This window comes from Gymnodraco acuticeps, unplaced genomic scaffold (assembly GCF_902827175.1).
Source record: "Gymnodraco acuticeps unplaced genomic scaffold, fGymAcu1.1, whole genome shotgun sequence".
Lineage (NCBI taxonomy): Eukaryota > Metazoa > Chordata > Actinopteri > Perciformes > Bathydraconidae > Gymnodraco > Gymnodraco acuticeps.
In genome coordinates, this window is record NW_022992206.1 from 268,512 (window position 1) to 290,252 (window position 21,741).

At 43.4% G+C, this 21,741-nt stretch overlaps 1 protein-coding gene across 1 annotated transcript in view; it reads left to right on the forward strand.

Annotated features, from left to right (window-relative positions):
* LOC117539507 (protein-arginine deiminase type-2-like) overlaps window positions 1-20,656 on the forward strand; it is a 49,965-nt gene extending 29,309 nt beyond the window's left edge. Inside the window, exons 15-16 of the mRNA XM_034205705.1 lie at window positions 19,200-19,358; window positions 19,456-20,656. Of these exons, the coding sequence (XP_034061596.1) occupies window positions 19,200-19,358; window positions 19,456-19,689 (393 nt within the window). The 3' untranslated portion in view covers window positions 19,690-20,656. The remainder of the gene's footprint in view (window positions 1-19,199; window positions 19,359-19,455) is intronic.
* The last annotated feature ends 1,085 nt before the right edge of the window (window positions 20,657-21,741 follow it).

The window sequence follows — 21,741 nt, forward strand, 5'->3', positions numbered from 1 at the left end:
AAAGAAAGTCAACCGGGAGAAGCAGGTTCCGATGCACAACTCTCTCTTTTCCAGATTGGGCATCTCTTATCCTGTACACGTTAATCCCAGCCCTCACCGACACAACATCATAGGGCGTAGAAACCCACTTGTCAGCAAGCTTTCTTTTGCCCCTCTCACCACGGTTGGCCAACAAAACTCGATCACCCACAGCCAGCGGAGAACCCTTGACTTTGTGGTTGTAAAGCCGAGCATGACGGGCTTGCTCCTTAAAGCTGTGATTTTGAGCAATCCTTGCAGCTTCACACAAGTCCTGTCTTAACTGAGAGACAAACTCATTATGGCTGACCACTCTTTCATCCTGAAGCCCATGCTGGAACACAATGTCAATAGGGAGACGTGGCACCTGGCCAAACATGAGGTAAAAAGGGGCAAAGCCAGTTGTCTCATGTACTGTGCAGTTGTAGCAAAATGTCAGCGTCTGTAACACCCGGGGCCACCTGGCTTTCATTGTTGGGGGAAGGGTTCTCAACATATTCCCCAGCGTCCTGTTAAAGCGTTCTGTCACGCCATTACCCATGGGGTGGTAAGGTGTGGTGTGTGACTTTTGCACCCCCTCCACTTCCAAAAGTTCCTTAATTAGTCTGCTCTCAAAGTTGGCACCCTGATCTGAATGGATTCTCTTGGGAAAGCCGTATACACAGAAGAAATCATTCCATAACCGGCAAGCAACATGTTTTGCAGACTGACTCCGACAGGGACATGTGCCATTTTTGAGAAATGGTCAGTGACAACCAATACATCAACTGTCTTCTTGTCACCAAGTTCAGCTGTCCAAAAGTCAATGCACACCAGTTCCATAGGTTCGGATGTCTGAATGCTTTCCAGAGGCGCCCGGGCTTCGGGTTCAAGTGTTTTGCCAACAACACATCTCTCACATCGTCGCACATGGTCATTTATATCTCTTTCCATGCCAGTCCAAAAAAACCTTTCCCTAGCAAGGGACAGTGTTCTCGCACGGCCCTGATGACCAGCATTGTCGTGGAGGCCAAGGAGAATCTGAGGCTTGAGATCATCCGGCACAATGAACTGGAAAAGCTTTTTGTTCAGTTGATGGCATGTTCTCATTCTGTACAAAATTCCATTGTGGACTTTAAGCTTTCTCCAGTGTCTGAGGAGTTTTCTGACGCCGCCTGGTTCAGATGTTGCCTCGCGTCTGGTAGGTTTCCTCTTTTGATGCATATAGAACAGGACCCTGCTTATGGTCTTGTCTTGCTCCTGGAGATTCAAAAGCTGGCTCTGAGGAATAGGAGTGGAAGAGTCTTCCTCAGGCAACTGTGGCAGTGATAAGTTAGCACTGGGTAGGCCACGATCACCATGAGCCCTCAATGCAGCTGACACTTCTTCTGAGCTGATGGAACTTCCCACAGACTGGTGAACAGGCCCAGCACCAAGGTCAGATGACGTTGACCGAGTGTCTTAGACAACCTGGCAGTTGTTTGTCAGCCGAAAAACATCCTGCACTGTGCCCTTGACAACTCCATTGACTTCGTCCAGTAGTGCAACATATGGCTCTTTCAACAAGCGGTAACCAACACATGACTGGACAAAAGGCTCACGGCTCAAGGCATCTGCAACAATGTTTTTAACACCCGGAACGTACTTAAGATAGAAGTTGTACGCTGCAAGCTTGGCCACCCACCTTTGTTCACAGGCATCCAAACGTGGTTTTGTCAGAATGTACGAAAGGGGGTTGTTATCTGTCCAAGCGGTGAAATGGCTCCACTTCAACCAATGGCTGAATTTGTCGCACACAGCCCACTTCAGCGCCAAAAACTCCAGCCTGTGTGCTGGATAGTTCATTTGAGACCGGGTCAGCGTCTTACTTGCAAAGGCGACAGGCCGTGCAACTGTCTCACCAGGTGACACTTGTGACAAGACGGCTCCAATACCATCAAAAGAAGCATCAACAGCGAGGATGAAAGGCTCATTGAAGTTCGGGTGAGCCAACGTGACACCATGAGTGAGCTCACTTTTCAGAGTTTGTAATGATTCCTGACACGCAGGTGTCCAGTCATTAGACGTTAGAGCTGCTGGGGCCGAGGACTTTTTCTTGAATTTCTTGCCTTTCTTCGCATGTGATTGAACTTGTCGGCCAGAAATGAGTCTGAACAGAGGTTTGGCCTTCGCAGAGCAATCGGCAATGAAATGCTGATAATAGAAGACCATGCCCAAGAATGACCTGATCTTCTTCCAGGAAGGCGTGACACCATCGCTCTCTATCAACTCTGCTTCCCCCACATCAGCAATGGTCTTCACTTTGTCAGGGTCTGTTCTCACCCCATCTGGACAAACAATATGACCCAGAAACTTAACTGAACTCTTCAAGAGATGACATTTCTTAGGGGCCAGCTTGAGGTTGTGATTTTTCAGACGGGAGAACACCATTTCCAGACGTTCAAGAGCCAGCTGTTCATTAGGGGCAAAAACCATCACGTCGTCAAGGTAACAGAGTAAGCTGCTGAAGTTTTCATCTCCGAATATTGACAACATCATCCGCATGAAGGTTGCGGGACTGTTGGACAGGCCTTGAGGCATCCTATTGTACTCATGGAGGCCGAAGGGTGACGAAAAGGCTGTGTACTTTTTGTGCTCCTCATGAAGTGGCACGTTGTAGAACCCAGAAGTCAAGTCCATGGTAGAGAAGAAGACATTTCCTCCCAGTGCAGCAAGAGCATCAGCTTGATGAGGCAATGGGTGTGCGTCTTTTACAGTCTTTGCATTGATCCATCTGAAATCATTACAAATGCGCAGACTGCCATCCTTCTTCCACACCAAGACCAATGGGGATGCATACTCACTGTGAGATTTACTGATTATGCCCTTTTCCTCCATCTCATTCAGTGCAGTCCTCAGCTTCTCATACTGGCTTGGTGGAACCCGGCGGTAAGGCAAGCGAAACGGCCTCTCATCCACAAGGTGTATTTTGTGGACAAAGTCTGTAGCCTCCCCACAATCCATCTTGTTTCTGGAAAAGATGGACTCATACTTCTCAAGAAGCTGAACTCACAACTCTCCAAGTCCAAATCTTGTAGCCCCAGCTTGTTTAGAGCGTCCTTTCTTTGTTCAGGGGTCTTTGTTGTCGAAGAGCACTTTGAGACACTATGGCTATTGACTGAAACCTTTTCAGCTGGGGGCAGCTCTTCAACTGCAACACATGGGAAGACATCTGCAATCTTACAGTTTCTCCTCAGAGTCACCGGCTCACTGCTTGGGTTAATCAGTTTGAGGGGAACCCACCTGTCACCCCACAGAGGTGTGACTACACGGCCAACCAACACATTTCTGGGCCTTGATCTTGAGTTAGTCGGTTCAACAACCACTGTGCTCCCCACTGACAAAGGTGCTGATGCGGGCAATTTTCCCCAGACAAGGTGTTCACACAGTGGTTCAAGAGTAACACTCTGCCTCAACTTCACTGTGCCAATCTTGTCAGGCAGGGGTCCCCCACGCCATTTCTCAGAGTTGGAAAGCAGGGACAAAAATTGGCAACAATCATCATCTGCAATGTCAACTGGTGTAGCCAGAAGTCTCCAATAATCGTCAGACTTTTTCATCAGATGTATGAGAATCTTGATAGCATTACTACCAACAATCATGTCGTCTGTTTGTCCAGGGATGACTAATGTTGGGATGAGCAACTTGAACCCATAGATTGTCACCTCCAAATCATAGACTGCTGTCGGGTAGATATGGTGACCACCAGCACCAACAACAACAATGTCATCAGCAGGACTTCTCTTCAAATCAGGGCATTGCTGCAAGAGGCGTGCAGCTGCAACTTCGCTCAGAGAGCATGACATAGAGCCACTATCAACCATGGCTTTCAGTGGAACTCCACTTGCAGCACTAACATTTGTGTAGAACAAGCTGTCGGATTTCTGAAGTTTCTGCGTCATTTGGAAAATGACAGTCTTTCCAGACGGTGCAAAGGAACAAAGAGATTCATACAAAGACTCCAAGTCATCACTGTCACAGCTGGGAGGGTCACTATCATGATCCACACTGTCCTCCCTGAAGTGCGGACCCATTAGTTTTCCGACTGTGGGGGAGCCGCAGGCGACGTACGACCAGGACAAGTAAGCCTAGAATGGTTTGGTGAGTGGCACTGAAAACAGAGTCTATGGTCACGACAGTGGTTGAAAGTAGGGGTGCACCGAATGGGAAATTCTTGGCCGAAACCGATACCGAAAATAGGAAACAGTTGGCCGAAAACCGAATGCCGAAAGGCCGAAAATGATTAATAGAAATATATATATATATATAATGTATACATTTTTTACCAATGTTGTTCAGCTACCTGATTATGGAAATAGACATGATTATGGCAAAACTTAACTTAAATAATAATCACTATTATGGGTCCATAAAACATTTATTCAGCACTTTTGAATGCATACAGTACATTTATATATGTCATGTATTATTGCTAAAAAACATTATATCGCAGTCTTAGTGTCGCCAACTCGTTTCTAATATGCAAAGACAACAAATGCGTCTATGATGTGTTTTCGATCAGACGAGATCTCTCTCCCCCGTCTGTGTGCGAGGGGGCGGGGCAGTTTACACACACGCAGCTGCTACATGCAGCGGAGCACACTGCGGAGATGGCGGAGAGAACGCGCTCCGAGGTGTGGTTAAACTTTACCCGTCTCGATGTGGAGAATACTTGTTACCATAAGTGCAATAATAGTTTAGCATGTAAGCACGAGCAATTTGTCTAAACATTTAGCAAAAGTGCACCGCATGCAGACGGAGGAATGTACCGGGTTCGACCGTCTTTCTAGCAGCTCTGTAACCCCATCCACGAGTAACGTTTCCACGTCAGGTGTTATGTATGCTAGCAGCAACACACGGAGTTAACTACATTATACAAACATAGGTTAATGATTAGAGGTAACTGAGTTATTTAGTTTGTTAAAATTTCAGCTATTCTGTTTACAGTCTGTCATCAGATTATTTAATACGATTTGTTAAAGGCTCAGGGCAATCTCGATGACAAAGGTCAATGTTCCCCCCCTCCCTGTGAGCCAGCCGCGAGCATGGTCGCCGCGTCTTTATTACGTCATCACAACAACACATTAGGTTACCAACGTAAGCCTGTTCTGACATTCGGTGATATTTTTTCGGCCGAAAGCCGAAAGGGCCTTTTTAACCATTTTCGGCCGATAATTTTCGGTGGCCGAATATTCGGTGCATCCCTAGTTGAAAGTAGAGTGTGCAACGTCATGACAAACAGAGCAAGGCGTCTCATGCAGCCCTTCAATCCTGGGACGTCTTGGGCCAGACTGTCTGGCTGGACTCGACTGAACAGGCCTCTGCAGAAGCACCTTCTCCAGCATGCCAATAAGGCGTTCCAGGGTAGCAGAGTCTGTGGCGTGTGCTTGTGGTGCACCCTGTTCCCCGGTAGGTGGCATGTGTGGCATAGGGGTAGTATGCTGTGTGTTCACCCTTACCTTCTCTTCAGTTACCTTACTCATCCTGGATGTCTTCACTGAATGATACTCATCTAAGATGTCCTGAACCTCATGAGCAGTCCATTTGTCCATCGTCTTGGACCGAAATGTCATAGAAAGTTCAAGGGAGGGACAGTTCCTTATGAACATTCGAGTTACTTCTGTGTCAGGACTATCGAGCGTCTTGCCCTGCTCCCTGAGACGCTCAATGGCAAGTTCCACAGCACGGTGCAGCCTGAGCCAGTAGTCAAATGCATCCTCACCTTTCCCAGGCAGTGTGGTGTAAAAGTCTGCTAAAGGGAGCTGTGAGCATGGTGCAGAGTCAAAGTGCTTTCTCAGGAGACCATAGATAGCTTCAGGTTCACGTGTGATGTCTATGTCACTGTTTCTGGTACCAAACCTGACCACGTCTTTTGCTTTGCCTCTTAGATGGGTAAGGATCTCCTCAGCCTATTCCTCAGGTCTCAGGTTGTTTTTCCTAATGAAATCCCTCATGAGTTCCTCCCACTCTCTGACTGAAGTGAAATCAGAGCTGTCTCCTTTAAAGCATGGGGGATCTTTTAGCTTTCTGTGGGATACAAGCTGCATGTGAGAGGCACCAAGCACGTTTGAAGTCGACATGTCAACATTTACTGGTGAGGTGGCAGTATTTGTCAGAGGGGCACTAAGAGATGGGCTTAGTTGAGTCATAATGTTCTGTACTACTTTCTGACTAACCTGCTGAAGTACATCTCCCATCTGATTAGCAATCTCAGTAGCAAGGGCATCAGGGCTAGGAATAGCAGTGCTTGCATAACGAGGCTGATGTAAAATGCCTACAGAGGGGCTAAGAGAAGGGGCTACATCCCTACTGGCCAAAGTGAACCCTGGCGTACCCTGACTATCCCCCATTACAATACCACGCCCACAAACAGGGATCTCAAACATAGGAGAACCCAACATTCCCCTCCCCCTGCCAAAACTAGTTCACCCCAGATTAAAAGTCATCACAAAAAAAAAAAAAGACAAAGATATTCAAAATACAAATGTCAAGCACAGATCAGTAGCAGAAAAAAAAAAAACTAAAACAAACGCCACATGTGCTATATATATAGAGCCAAAGTACTGTGTCCACCTGACAACACGGAGGAGCAGCAACAGCAGAAACAGTCCCCGGGCCGGGCTGAAGAAATCACCATCCAGCCGGAGAGTCGACGGGTCACGGCACCAATGTGACACTTGGGTCCTGCTTTGCTGTTGCTTTTTGTACTTCACCGGAGTCAGTTTGAGATATCAATTAGTGTATTCTGCAAACCATGGAATAAACACACAGATCCACAGTTTAGCCACAGTTCAGTGAGATGTTGCTCCAAGCTAAGAATCCTCTAATACTTTTACAGTGATCGTATAGTGGTATCATTTGTTTAGAGAAAAAGGATTCTAAATATAAAGAAACTCAATAACATTTATTACAAACATAAAACTATTTAGTTTGTAATTGTGACAATAAAGATTCATCAAATTACTTAGATGAACAGTATTCAATAAAACATTTACCAGTTCAAAATAAACATACCTGCAAACCATGGAATAAACACACAGATCCACAGTTCAGTGAGATGTTGCTCTACAAAGGAAAGTTTCACGTCAGTAACGTAAATGCCACGTGCACTCCTCCACAACGTTAGTGGCTAACTAGTTAGCGGCTAACTAGTTAGCTGGAAAACGGCTCACTCTCAGTTTATGTACAATTCTTTTAAAAAGTGATACACTACAGAATCTAAAGACATTTAGCTAACCAATAAATGCACATAGATTATACACAAAATAGTACACGTAGATCACAATTATTATTATATCTACAACTGAGTGAACAGAGCAACAACTCACCCAAGCTAAGAATCCTCTAATACTGACGGATTCCCAAAATGCACCACATTCAGCGCAACACTAGCTTCCGGTTGCGGCTTTTCAAAAATAAAATAAAATAACAAAATTATGGCTGTAGTCCCAGTTTAACAGGATTTAATAAAACAAACATTCATTATTTACGCTGTTACACATGCGCAATACGGGTCGGCAGTTGTGAGAGAGTATTTTTGTTGGGTAATCTATGGTAGGGCTCAGTGGCGGCGGGTCATTAGGGGCAGGTGGGGCACAGCCCCACCTAGTGTCAGAAGAAAGTATTACAAATAATGATTACAAAAAAATACTAAAAAATAAATAAAAAAACATATAAAATATATTTTAAGGTCATGTTTAATAATCTGATTCGTCTGTACATTTCTGTTTTAGTCTGTATTCTTCTAATTAGTGTCTAGAGTGCCGTTTTGAGCTGTTTAGAGCCATGTGGGACAAAACCCGATCCTGCCCCTCCCTCTCACAGTCTAAGTGAACAGTGATTGTAAAAACTACACTGCGCATGCTCAGAGTATTTTTCTATTTAATGTGTGTGGCAAAAAAATAATGACCGTAGGGGCATAGTGCTCCCATCCCCACCATACGTCATCTCACATAATTCAGAATTGATTGGCTGTAAGTACTCACGTGTGCAGTGCTGCGAAACGTCACGTGTAGTTTGAAGAGGAGACGAGAGAGCAGCATATAGCTAACATCACCAGCGATTAAAAGAAGTAAAAAAACTGAAAGAAAATGAATGAAGTTGACCATTTACTGGAGCACACATTTGAGACACTTAGTCTCGGAGAGAAACTGGAGGTAAAGCGCCTCGGTGCCCACCATCCACCGGATTTCCAAATGGTCCAGACTGCGGGCAAAGTTAAACGTGGGTTTAACGCTGAGTGGTTTGCTAAAAAGAAATGGCTAACGGCGAGCATCCAGAAGAATTCCCTATTTTGCTTTCCTTACCTGCTTTTTGATGAAGATCAAGGTACTTGGTCGAGGACAGGTTACAAGGACTTAAAGCATCTTTCGGAGAGGACAATGAAGCATGAGAGCAGCAACAGTCATTTGGAAAATGCCGTAAAATTGGGATTACTTGGAAGGGTGAATGTTGCAGCTCAGATTGACAGCGCCTACAGACGCGGCATTGATTCTCATAATAGGAAGGTGGAAGAAAACAGGTACGTGCTTGGTCGGATCATCACCTGTATTAAACTGTGTGGGAAATGTGAGACAGCACTGCGGGGCCACAACGAGTTGGCGGACTCTCTGAATCCAGGGATATTCAGGTCAATTTTCGAGACAATGTGTGAGGGCGATTCCAGGCTTCAACGGCATTACAAAGCTCAGCTTGTTTTCAAAGGGACATCAAGCACCATACAGAATGAACTCTTGGACTGCATGTATGATGTGTACAGGGAGGAAATAGCCAAGCAAGTGGACAACACATCATTTGTTGCCGTTCAGGCCGACGAGACAACCGATGTCTCCTGTAAATCGCAAATGGTGATTGTGCTGCGATACATTATGCCTGACCTCACAGTTACAGAGCGTTTTTTGGAGTTTGTGGAAGTAAAGGACAAAACTGGTGTAGGTCTCTCTAACAGCATCAAGGCTGTTCTGGAACCCCTGAAGCTGAAAGAAAAGCTAATCGCTCAGACCTATGACGGGGCGGCCGTCATGAGCGGTAACGTGCGCGGGGTACAGACGGTGATGAAGGAGACGTACCCAAACGCTCAGTTTGTTCACTGCTACGCCCACCAACTGAACCTGACCCTGTAGCAACTGTGTTCAGCAAGGATGAGCATCCTGAAGGTGTTTTTTGCAGATCTAACTGCTTTTTCCACTTTTTTCTCCGGTGCTCCAAAACGTGTTGCAGCTCTTGCAGAGGCAACACAGAGACGCATCCCACGGCCACCGGCTGTGAGATGGAACTTTAAAAGCAGAACTGTGAACGCGGTTTGGGAGACCCGAGATGCACTACTTCAGTTTATGAAGCATATACGCGCACAACCAGGATGGTATGCGGTCACCATAAGTAAGGCATACGGCCTGTCAAAGAAACTGCGGGACCGAGCATTTATGCAGCTCCTGGAGTTTTTTTCGTTGCTTATGCCAGAAGTGGATGTTCTATACAACACTCTGCAAAAACGAAGCATCGATGCACCTGGGATCAACAGCGCGCTCTGCCGTTTCAAGGAAAATGTTCAGAAAATGAGGCAGAAAACTGATGCATTGGCCGCCACTGCTCATGATGGAACAGACGAGCCAGGCCGACGAGTCAGCAGCACAGCGCCGGTGATGAAGGAGGCTTGTGACACAGTCATCTCACAGGTGGAACAGAGGTTCTCACAGAGTGACCATTTGATCGCTGCAAAGCTTGTTGACAGCTCATTCTTCCCACAGCATGTCCTGTCATTTCCTACACCTGAGCTTGACTGCGCCGTGAAACTGTGGCCTGCGTTGGGAAACAAGGAGAAGTTGAAGTCTGAGCTGACCACGCTCTACCGCCACAGTGAGCTTCACACTGGAAACACTGCCCTGTCTCTGTTGAAATCCATTCACGAGAACAACTTGGAGGAAACGTTTGCTGAGACTGTTATTTTGGTCAAAATAATAGTGACAACTCCGATGACGACATCCGAGTCAGAGAGGAACTTTTCCACCCTCAAAAGGATAAAGACTTTCACTCGCAACACCATGGGACAGCCGCGACGTAACGCATTGGCCATGCTTTCAATTGAAAGCCAGTTGATCCAGCAACTACAGGACTTCATCCCCAAAGTGATAGACACATTCTGTCAGAGGAAGGACCGCCGTGCCGCTTTTCTTTTCAAGTGAGCCTTCAGCTTTGGTAAGTTCATTTATGTCATATATTTTGTTGATCTTCTGTGTTTTGCCTCTGCTGGATCGATTGATATTGTGACCTCGATGATGAGTGTCTGTGTTTTCCTTATATTTACAGTCTATGGTGTTTTAATGCTAAAGCATTACGGTTGTTGTTATTGTTAAGAATTACTTTGTGATGGTGACCTTTACTCCATGTATGAAGGTGCTTTACTATGACATCCCCACGCTGTGTACGTAAATGTATGCGCTCACAGTGTTGCTCCTGTGGTCTTCAGTATGTAATTTGACACTCCCCCCTCTCTCTGTCCCCCCTCTCTCTCTCCTCCCTCTCTCTGTCCCCCCCCCCCCCCTCTCTCTCTCTCCCCCGACCTCTTTCTGCCCCCCCAGTTTTGTACACCTAGAAACGCCACTGGTAGGGCTAACCCATACAGTGGTGGGGCTCATGTCAGTATTTGCATTGTAATTACATACACGCCCCCCTTGACAGTGAAACGCCATGTGAGGTTTAGATTATTTCCCTGTCTCAATCCAAATTGAACTGTATGAAATAAAAAGGCACATTTGTCTTGTAGTAAATAAAAAGGGCTACCTGCAGCCAATTCTGCAATCTCTCCACAGGTGAAAGAGTTGACATGCTGAAAACCCAATCCCTGCAGGGGGGTCTGGGGGGATTTTTTTTGTTTTAGTTTTGAAATAGGCTACTAACATAAAATACACATTCTGGTACTCTCTTGAGAAGAACAATAAATAAATCTATTACTACACGACATATTAAAAAAATGAATGCCATTTTAGTTTTTTGTTACTTTGTTCTGAAAGCTGAACCTGCTGGTCCTCACAGAGAGAAGAGGGAAGAGGCTGTGTGAATTACTTTACATTGTGGATAAGGGTGGATAGGCCCCATTGTTCTTTGTGTCAAAATGAAAGACAGCCCACACACCTATCCAGGGACGTGCACAGACATTTGGAGGGGCTATTGCTCTAAACTGGAAAAAGGACCTCCCCCCGAAAAAAAACATAAGACCTTTTTTGAATGTAAAAGAAACCAAATCATTATTACATCAACTAAATTGAACAGTAATTCACATCTCATAACAAAATAAGCTAAGGCGACTACTTGCATTCGGTGACTTAATTTCAAAAATGAAAATCAGGGACATTTTTTGTTTTGCGGTCCGTATCTCATTAAAATATCTAATGTTAGTAACTATTAAAGACAAATTGGGGACAATTTTGTTCTAATGTAGTTTGACCATTGTAACTGCTGTGCAGTCCAGACATACTGATAAAATAGGGCCTCTAACCAGGGGTTAAATTGGGCCGGGGCTGTCCAGGGCTGTCCGGGGCTCAGCCCCGGCACATAGGACGATGCTCTGACGTCATCGCCCTCGCTCATTTGTCATTTGTTTAAGCCATAATGTCAAAACATCTCTCGTTTTTAACATAGACTTTATTTAGGGTCGATATGTGTTGACTTTAAAATTTAAAATAGCAGATCTCTGTGTATCGTTTTTCCGCTTAGTGAACGTATGTCTCTGCTCCAATCAGGAGCTGCAGCACCGTGGCTCCTTCGTGCAGAGAGTCTGCAGCGGTGTGTGTGTGTGTGCAGAGAGTCTGCAGTGGTACCGCCAAACCCCCGACCCGTCTTGTAACACGGAGCCCGTTTCCTACACCATCAGGGCCCGTTCTAACCAATTTGCTGCCCTAGGCGAGATTTTAGCTGGCGCCCCCCCCTGCCAGAAAATCGTTCAGTAGAACAAATAAAAGTATCCAAGGAATACACAATAGAATATATAAAAAATAAATGAAAAATCTCTACAAAAGACCAATGCACTACAAAAACAGAAACGTATTGACATAAGTCATATACATCAAAGGCTTCAAATGTATTCAGTATTATATGAACATGTTTTAATTGGGGTGAGGACATCACATCCTCTAGGGGGGTCTGGGGGTATGCCCCCCCGGGAAGAAATGTTTGAACATTTAAAGTAAAATGCTTCAATCTGGTGCACTTAGAGCACACATTACTAGAGACCTGATCTAGGGGGTACAACTCTAACGGCCCGTCCACACAGTGGCGTGTGTTGAAGCTTGCCGGCGGGCGTGTCTGAAACTCGACCAACAACCAATCACATGAATCTCCCGCCCCTGACATACAAGCAGCGGTTTGATTGGCTAGAGCTTGTACTGGCATATGATTCGATTGGCTGACGCTTCTGCCGTGGCTTCAAAACTTGAACATTGCTCAACTTTTGCAGCGAGCCACGCCAGCAAAGTGACGTCACCCCATTCAAAGTGAATGGTGAAGCTTTCAACGCACGCTGCTGTGTGGACGGGCCGTAAAACACCCATATGAAAAATATTGGTTTACATTTGAATAATCAAATAAATATGTGAACATAACCAATAGCAAATAAATGCAACTTATTTTATTTTTGTTGTTCATTCATATCTTATTTTACCTAGTTAACATTTATTTATGCATATTTTTGTATCTCTCAAGTTTTAAACAATATTTTTGGTTTACTGTCCTATAGTATACATTGAAATGATTTCAAACCTGTTTACCCCAATAATTATAAAAGAGTGCCTTGGAAATATTTGTTTACATAAATTGCATTTATCTCTCTCGCTCGATCCCACACCCACTTTGGCTGTGAGCTGCGGACGCCTGATACGCCAACACACCCCACTTTCATCAATTACAGCGCCCATCGTACAGGGCAAATGAAAAGTGTAACCCGGGGTGAAAAGGGTGTTACCTTGACTTAATTATGAATGCTGTTACATCAAGGCCGAAAATTAGGATGAGCGCAAACAGTCAAAATGTTTTTTTCCCTCCCAGAGCTGCCAGCGCAGCGCCCCCCCCCCCCCAGATCTGGCGCCCTAGGCGACCACCTATGTCGCCTATGTCAAAAGCCGGCCCTGACTTAACCTAACAACTTATTTAATTTGTTTTCACAATGACTAATGTCATGTTTTTTTTTATTCTTGAAGAGAATGTCTTTTTTTCTGGCATTCTTCCAGGATTAACAAAAATAAGAATAACATTGCGAACTATCTTTGAAGTAAATGGCTGTTGTTAAACGCTTCCCACATTTACTTCAATCGTACAATAGAAAAGCTAAAAGTACCCAAGGAATAGACAATAGAATATATAAAGAATAAATGAAAAATCTCTACAAAAGACCAATATACTACAAAAACAGAAACGTATTGACATGTTGGTAATATACATCAAAAAGGCTTCAAATGTATTCGGTATTGTATGAACATGTTTGAATTGGGGTGTTGACGTCACATCCTCTAGGGGGGACCGGGGGTATGCCCCCCCAGGAAGAAATGTTTGAACATTTAAAGTAAAATGCTTCAATCTGGTGCACTTTGAGCACACATTACTAGAGACCTGACCTAGGGGTACAACTCTAAACACCCATATGAAAAAGATTGGTTTACATTTTAATAATCAAATAAGTATGTGAACATAACCAATAACCTACCATAGCCAATAGCAAATAAATGCAACTTATTTTATTTTTGTTGTTCATTCATATCTTATTTTACCTAGTTAACATTTATTTATGCATATTTTTGTATCTCTCAAGTTTTAAACGATATTTTTGGTTTACTGTCCTATAGTATACATTGAAATGATTTCAAACCTGTTTACCCCAATAATTATAAAAGAGTGCCTTGGAAATATTTGTTTACATAAATTGCATTTATCTCTCTCGCTCGATCCCACACCCACTTTGGCTGTGAGCTGCGGACGCCTGATACGCCAACACACCCCACTTTCATCAATTACAGCGCCCATCGTACAGGGCAAATGAAAAGTGTAACCCGGGGTGAAAAGGGTGTTACCTTGACTTAATTATGAATGCTGTTACATCAAGGCCGAAAATTAGGATGAGCGCAAACAGTCAAAATGTTTTTTTCCCTCCCAGAGCTGCCAGCGCAGCGCCCCCCCCCCCCCAGATCTGGCGCCCTAGGCGACCACCTATGTCGCCTATGTCAAAAGCCGGCCCTGACTTAACCTAACAACTTATTTAATTTGTTTTCACAATGACTAATGTCATGTTTTTTTTTTATTCTTGAAGAGAATGTCTTTTTTTCTGGCATTCTTCCAGGATTAACAAAAACAAGAATAACATTGCGAACTATCTTTGAAGTAAATGGCTGTTGTTAAACGCTTCCCACATTTACTTCAATCGTACAATAGAAAAGCTAAAAGTACCCAAGGAATAGACAATAGAATATATAAAGAATAAATGAAAAATCTCTACAAAAGACCAATATACTACAAAAACAGAAACGTATTGACATGTTGGTAATATACATCAAAAAGGCTTCAAATGTATTCGGTATTGTATGAACATGTTTGAATTGGGGTGTTGACGTCACATCCTCTAGGGGGGACCGGGGGTATGCCCCCCCAGGAAGAAATGTTTGAACATTTAAAGTAAAATGCTTCAATCTGGTGCACTTTGAGCACACATTACTAGAGACCTGACCTAGGGGTACAACTCTAAACACCCATATGAAAAAGATTGGTTTACATTTTAACAATCAAATAAGTATGTGAACATAACCAATAACCTACCATAGCCAATAGCAAATAAATGCAACTTATTTTATTTTTGTTGTTCATTCATATCTTATTTTACCTAGTTAACATTTATTTATGCATATTTTTGTATCTCTCAAGTTTTAAACGATATTTTTGGTTTACTGTCCTATAGTATACATTGAAATGATTTCAAACCTGTTTATCCCAATAATTATAAAAGAGTGCCTTGGAAATATTTGTTTACATAAATTGCATTTATCTCTCTCGCTCGATCCCACACCCACTTTGGCTGTGAGCTGCAGACGCCTGATACGCCAACACCCCCCACTTTCATCAATTACAGCGCCCATCGTACAGGGCAAATGAAAAGTGTAACCCGGGGTGAAAAGGGTGTTACCTTGACTTAATTATGAATGCTGTTACATCAAGGCCGAAAATTAGGATGAGCGCAAACAGTCAAAATGTTTTTTTCCCTCCCAGAGCTGCCAGCGCAGCGCCCCCCCCCCCCCCCCAGATCTGGCGCCCTAGGCGACCACCTATGTCGCCTATGCCAAAAAACGGCCCTGACTTAACCTAACAACTTATTTAATTTGTTTTCACAATTACTAATGTCATGTTTTTTTTTATTCTTGAAGAGAATGTCTTTTTTTCTGGCATTCTTCCAGGATTAACAAAAATAAGAATAACATTGAGAACAATCTTTGAAGTAAATGGCTGTTGTTAAACGCTTCCCACATTTACTTCAATCGTACAATAGAAAAGATAAAAGTACCCAAGGAATACACAATAGAATATATAAAGAATACATGAAAAATCTCTACAAAAGACCAATATACTACAAAAACAGAAACGTATTGACATGTTGGTAATAAACATCAAAAAGGCTTCAGTTCAAATGTATTCGGTATATGTTTGAATTGGGGTGTGGACGTCACATCCTCTAGGGGGGACCGGGGGTATGCCCCCCCAGGAAGAAATGTTTGAACATTTAAAGTAAAATGCTTCAATCTGGTGCACTTTGAGCACACATTACTAGAGACCTGACCTAGGGGGTACAACTCTAAACACCCATATGAAAAAGATTGGTTTACATTTTAATAATCAAATAAGTATGTGAACATAACCAATAACCTACCATAGCCAATAGCAAATAAATGCAACTTATGTTATTTTTGTTGTGCATTCATATCTTATTTTACCTAGTTAACGTTTATTTATGCATATTTTTGTATCTCTCAAGTTTTAAACGATATTTTTGGTTTTCTGTCCTATATATAGTATACATTGAAATGATTTCAAACCTATTTACCCCAATAATTATAAAAGAGTGCCTTGGAAATATTTGTTTACATAAATTGCATTTATCTCTCTCGCTCGATCCCACACCCACTTTGGCTGTGAGCTGCGGACGCCTGATAAGCCAACACCCCCCACTTTCATCACTTAAAGCGCCCATCGTACAGGGCAAATGAAAAGTGTAACCCGGGGTGAAAAGGGTGTTACCTTGACTTAATTATGAATGCTGTTACATCAAGGCCGAAAATTAGGATGAGCGCAAACAGTCAAAATGTTTTTTTCCCTCCCAGAGCTGCCAGCGCAGCGCCCCCCCCCCCCCAGATCTGGCGCCGTAGGCGACCGCCTATGTCGCCTATGCCAAGAAGCGGCCCTGTACACCGCGCTAAATATGTCTGCATAAAGCTGAGTTATGATCGGTCATAATAACACAGAATTTGGTGATGATTAAATAGTTTACAGTGAGATTTACTCCCATACTTTTGGCCATACTCACGCAGCCCTACAAATGAATTGAGATTTCCAGACAAATGTTCTTTAGCAAGTGTGCAGAGCAGTGTTGATTTAAAAGAGCAATTTGAAGGTTGGATATTTGTAAACCTTTTTTTGTGTATATATATTCATAATTTAAGATGTAAATGAATTCCAGTTTATTTGTAGTACTTTCTATTTTTATTTTGACATTTGGTGGCATCAATGTCTGCATTTGATACAGATAATGGAGCAGTTGCTTTAGGGCCACAGTGTAGGCCTATATATTTATATATATAAAAATAAACTCTCGCTCTCTCCAGAGGGGCAGGTCAGCCAAAAAGGCCAAACGGGCCGTTGCCCTGGCAACATTAGCCCGTACCTGTGCACGTCCCTGCACCTATCAATCATCAAACCGTGGGGTCTTATTTCATTACGTGTTGATTTCTATCAACACGTAATGTTGTATCGATGTATATAGAGATGTACGACAGCAAAAGTATTCTCCGTCGGGACTTCCTGGAACAACACCACGCCGTTATCTTGATTCTGATTGGCCAGAAGACATTATCAAAGATGTTCTATTGAGAAGACGATCACTACCTGACCAAAGTTTTCAAAACCGTTTCTAGTCTTCGGTATTCTTGTTTTTGGCGTGAGAATAGTTTGGGCAGTGTGAGAGCGTGAGATTGAGAGTGAAAGCGTGTGGCACACGCCAGATGCGTGAGAGTTGGCAACCCTGATAAGAGAACATCCACGGTGACGACCCACTTTGATTCATTCAAACATTCGAAAATGCTTTCTGCTGCTGCGGACAAGAAAGCCAAACAACTCACGTTCACCGAAGCATCAACCTCCAAAACCCTTTCGAAGGCTACAAGAAACAAAGTGAGTAGCCTACAAGATTGAAGCTGGTCAGATAACGAACGAGTAAATGAAAACAGAATGAGGCGGAGAAGTGTGTGTGTGTGTGTGTGTGTGTGTGTGTGTGTGTGTGTGTGTGTGTGTGTGTGTGTGTGTGTGTGTGTGTGTGTGTGTGTGTGTGTGTGTGTGTGTGTGTGTGTGTGATTAAAATAGCCCAATTTATTTTACAATAAATAAACATTGAATGTGTTTAATTGAATGGTAAAGGGGTTTAACGTTAGTGGCAGGTTGTGTGTGAGAGAGAATAAATAAATAAGACAGCCCACAATTTATTTTTTCCGCATATTTCGCAACTTTCCGCATATTTCGCAATTTCACCGCATAAAATCACATAAAACCCTGCATGTTTAATCGTATAATCAAGGATTTTTGCCCGCGTTTTTCTGGAGGGTCTAATAGATGCCGTGTGTAAATCGAAGAGATAGTACATTTTACAGCGTAGGTAGACCAAATGTTTGGAAAGACCAAATGTTTGGAAATGCATGTGTCTATAATAAGAAGATGAGTCCACGAGCATGTCAGCAATCCTGTGGGAGCCATCAGGGAAGTAGTATGATGAGAGTCAGGCAGGACCGCAGAGACTGGTTCAGCCACGACTCGAAGTCCAGGACTCAGATCCAGTACTCAGGATAGAGGATCCAGAACACACGACCACAGCAACAGGATTAGCCTTGACTCAGGATCCCGGCGTATATATAGACACAAAAAAAGAGATTTAGGGGAAGCTGGGTTAATCGGAACGTGAGAGTACACAGGTACAAACAGACAGAAGGACGAAGTAAGGCCCCCCCCCAACAGTCCAAGCCTCTAGCAGCTAAACTAACGTTCTTAGGGACCCGGGAAACATGGTGCACGGTAAGCCCCATGCAGGGCTGGGAGAGCCTTCCTCACTATTTTCCATGCACACTCTTCACAAGGTAAGCGTGTCTGAGTGTGGGGGACATGGCGCACTTACGTTCTGCCCATCCTCCTTAGGGACCTGGGAAACATGGTGCACGGTAAGCCCCATGCAGGGCTGGGAGAGCCTTCCTCACTATTTTCCATGTACACTCTTCACGAGGTAAGCTTGTCTGAATTTGCACTACCAGCCAAGTAGCTGCGGCCCCGACTTCTCCACGGTCATAACCGAGGGAGAAGTAGTTGCGGTGCAGTGGCTGTTAACCAAAAGCCGGTCAGGGGCAGTGTGATGGGTCGATGTTGTTGGACAACAGGGCGTTTATGCATCAGGGCTCCGCCCACTGTACCCATAGAGTCCAGTAGAGGGCGGAGCCTGTGTAAGATATAACGAGGGGTTACGTATTGTAACCCTAGTTATATAAGCACAGGCAGAGCCCTCTACTTGGGGCCATGTCTGTCCTATGCCACTCGCTGAAGAGGGTGTAGGATGACAGTCAGGACTCAGGAGGCGTGGCCGCTTTATATACGGTGAGCTTATGCGGGCTACGTTTATAGATATCTCAGTAGGTGAATGCTCGCATTGGCATGATTGAGGGTAGTACCCATAGAGTCCAGTAGAGGGCTCCGCCTGTGCTTATATAACTAGGGTTACAATATGTAACCCCTCGATCTTGAGTACAGGAAAATTAATTTTTTCTTTTGCTTAAAGCACTGTTTTTTGTGAGACCCTTCGCTAATAAGAGGTTACAGATACAAATTGGGTGTTGTATAGTTTGTGTAATGGATGATGTATTTTTTACTGCCTGCTCTCTCAGAGCTGCATTGACTGGAACAGAGATGTGCTGAAGCGAGAGCTGGGCCTGGACGACGAGGACATCATCGACCTGCCAATCCTCTTCAAGTTATTGATGGAGGAGAACGACAACAACAAGGCTGAGACCGAGCTCAGAGCAGTGGCTTACTACCCCGACATGGTGTGTGCAGACATATTGCTTTTACAGTATGTGATTGTTTGAAATAAATCTAAGAGACGATACCGTGAGTCTTATGATCTATCTTGTCTCTTTCCAGGTGAACATGATCGTCTTGGGGAAAAACCTGGGCATTCCGAAGCCCTTTGGCCCCAAGGTGAACGGACGCTGTGCCCTGGAGGTGGAGATGTGCTCCCTGATGGAGGGCCTGGGTCTCAGCTGCACCTTCATCGACGACTTCGCCTCCTACCACAAACAGCTGGGAGAAGTGCACTGCGGCTCCAACGTCCGCAGGGAACCGTTTGACTTCAAGTGGTGGAACCTGGAGATGTGAATAAAAACTGATCCGTGGGTGGAGAAGGGTTAGAGGACCAGATTCAGGTTCAAGAAAACAAACGCATTTCTCATTTTCTTGCCTTACATTTTCTCTAAAATCATGAAATGCTTTATTTTCTCATAATCTTGCAATGCGTGCCAATCTTCCCCCCCCCCCAAAAAAAGAAATTACACAGTTATCACCTATGTAGGAACAATGAACCAAGGGCTCGGTCTAATATGCATCTTTTGCTTTAATAAACATTTTTGGTGGCTTTATTTACAAAAAAAGATGTAAAGCAATATTTACAAACATCTCTTTTGAACAAAGGCTTAAGCAGACAAGAACAGAAATACAATCATTTGAATGGAGCACATAGAAGGGTCCCTCCTTTTGTTGTGGTTTATAGCAAGCACAGTTAGATGAACGGTACCACATAGTAATATGCTATAATATTACATCGCCACAAGAGGGCGCACATCATCTACTCAAGCATTTCCAAAGTCCAAAGTAAAATCATTTGACATTTTCTTACCAAAAATGTATCCTCATATCTTTTCAATGCCTTTTTAAAGTAAAAATCAAAAGATTGTAGCTTGATGAACCCACTTTGTGCTGTTTTGCATTTGGTCCAGTGTCTGAACCCTTTTGCACTTTCACAAACTGGAAATGCTGTTAAATAAATCTCATGTCCGCTTCAGTCATATTACTGAAATCAACTCCATATTTCAGTTCTTTCCTTCATCATAAATTGAAAAACATGAATAAGCTTCTCTGCTCTGAAAAGGGGAGCTGTTTCAGACTTAAAGGCATGGGCGTAGGAAGCATCCTGAATGTGGGGGGGACATTTTTAAGGGGGGGTGTGGGGGTCCCCCCCCACGAAAAAAATACATAGTAGATGGTGGTTTGATACTTTTATGTGGCTATACTAGCATGAGGAAAATTGATGGGTACATTTTGTAATTTCATCCAGTAAAGAAAGGAAACATATTTGATTATTAATTCAGAGCCGTCTTTGAATTAATAAAAAGCAGTTTAAATGTCAATTTGTTGTACATTTATATACAACAATAAATATTTGTGAATGCATTGAGAGATATTGTTGTGGAGAGTCATTTATATATACATCGCAAAATACATTTGTGTATCCTTCTGTGAGCATTTATTAATATTGACACTGATCTGACTCCATACAGATGTTAAGTTCACCTAGGAATGGTATCATTGACTTAAATGTTCAAATAAATGTTGCTCTTCTGTCTATATTGGTCATATGATGCCTCTTGACTGAAATGTTTCCTGTTCAATATCCCCACTGATTTCCTTAACATTCTGGGATGAGAGTCCACATCACAATTTACTCTAAACTGTCATTTCCCTTTCATCACTCACCTCAGCAACGGACCTCTCTCCACTGTCCCTGTGTTCTGCCTCTGACTCACTCTCAAGCGCCTAGATGTCAAGAGAGGTGGTGAAGTGATCATTATTGATTGAGCAGTATACTCTTTCACATTGAATCATAACAAGTCATACTGAATGTAAATACAACTGACTCTTAAGTAAGTCCCAGTCTGTGACATTGGACGTTTTGAAGACTCAAAGTCCCAAGCAGTAGGTAGAATATTAGCTGTCTATGTAATGTGCACAGAAAATAAACAGTTAACTGAATACTGGGATGGAAATGGCCTATAAGCACTCAGTAAAACATAAACACACACAAAAAGCTTCTGAATGATAAGAAGTATAATTAAAACATAATGCACATTACCATTTTGAGAGAGAGTATACCTAAGTTAAGGAACTCAGAAAATAATCTCTTATCGAACTGAGGCTCCAGTAAAACACACTGACTGCGTCTCTACATGGACATCATGGTGTTTACATGAGCACAGAGAGATCGGGTTATTCATGTTCCCTGTTTACATGATAAATACTAGTAACCTTGCATTTCGATGCCTTTTCTCATCTAAACTATTCAGTATTTGTATCTCTCTATCATGACATGAAGACGAAACTCCTCTCCAGAAGTGAGATGCTTTTGCCGCCATCACTGTTAACTGATTAACTGCT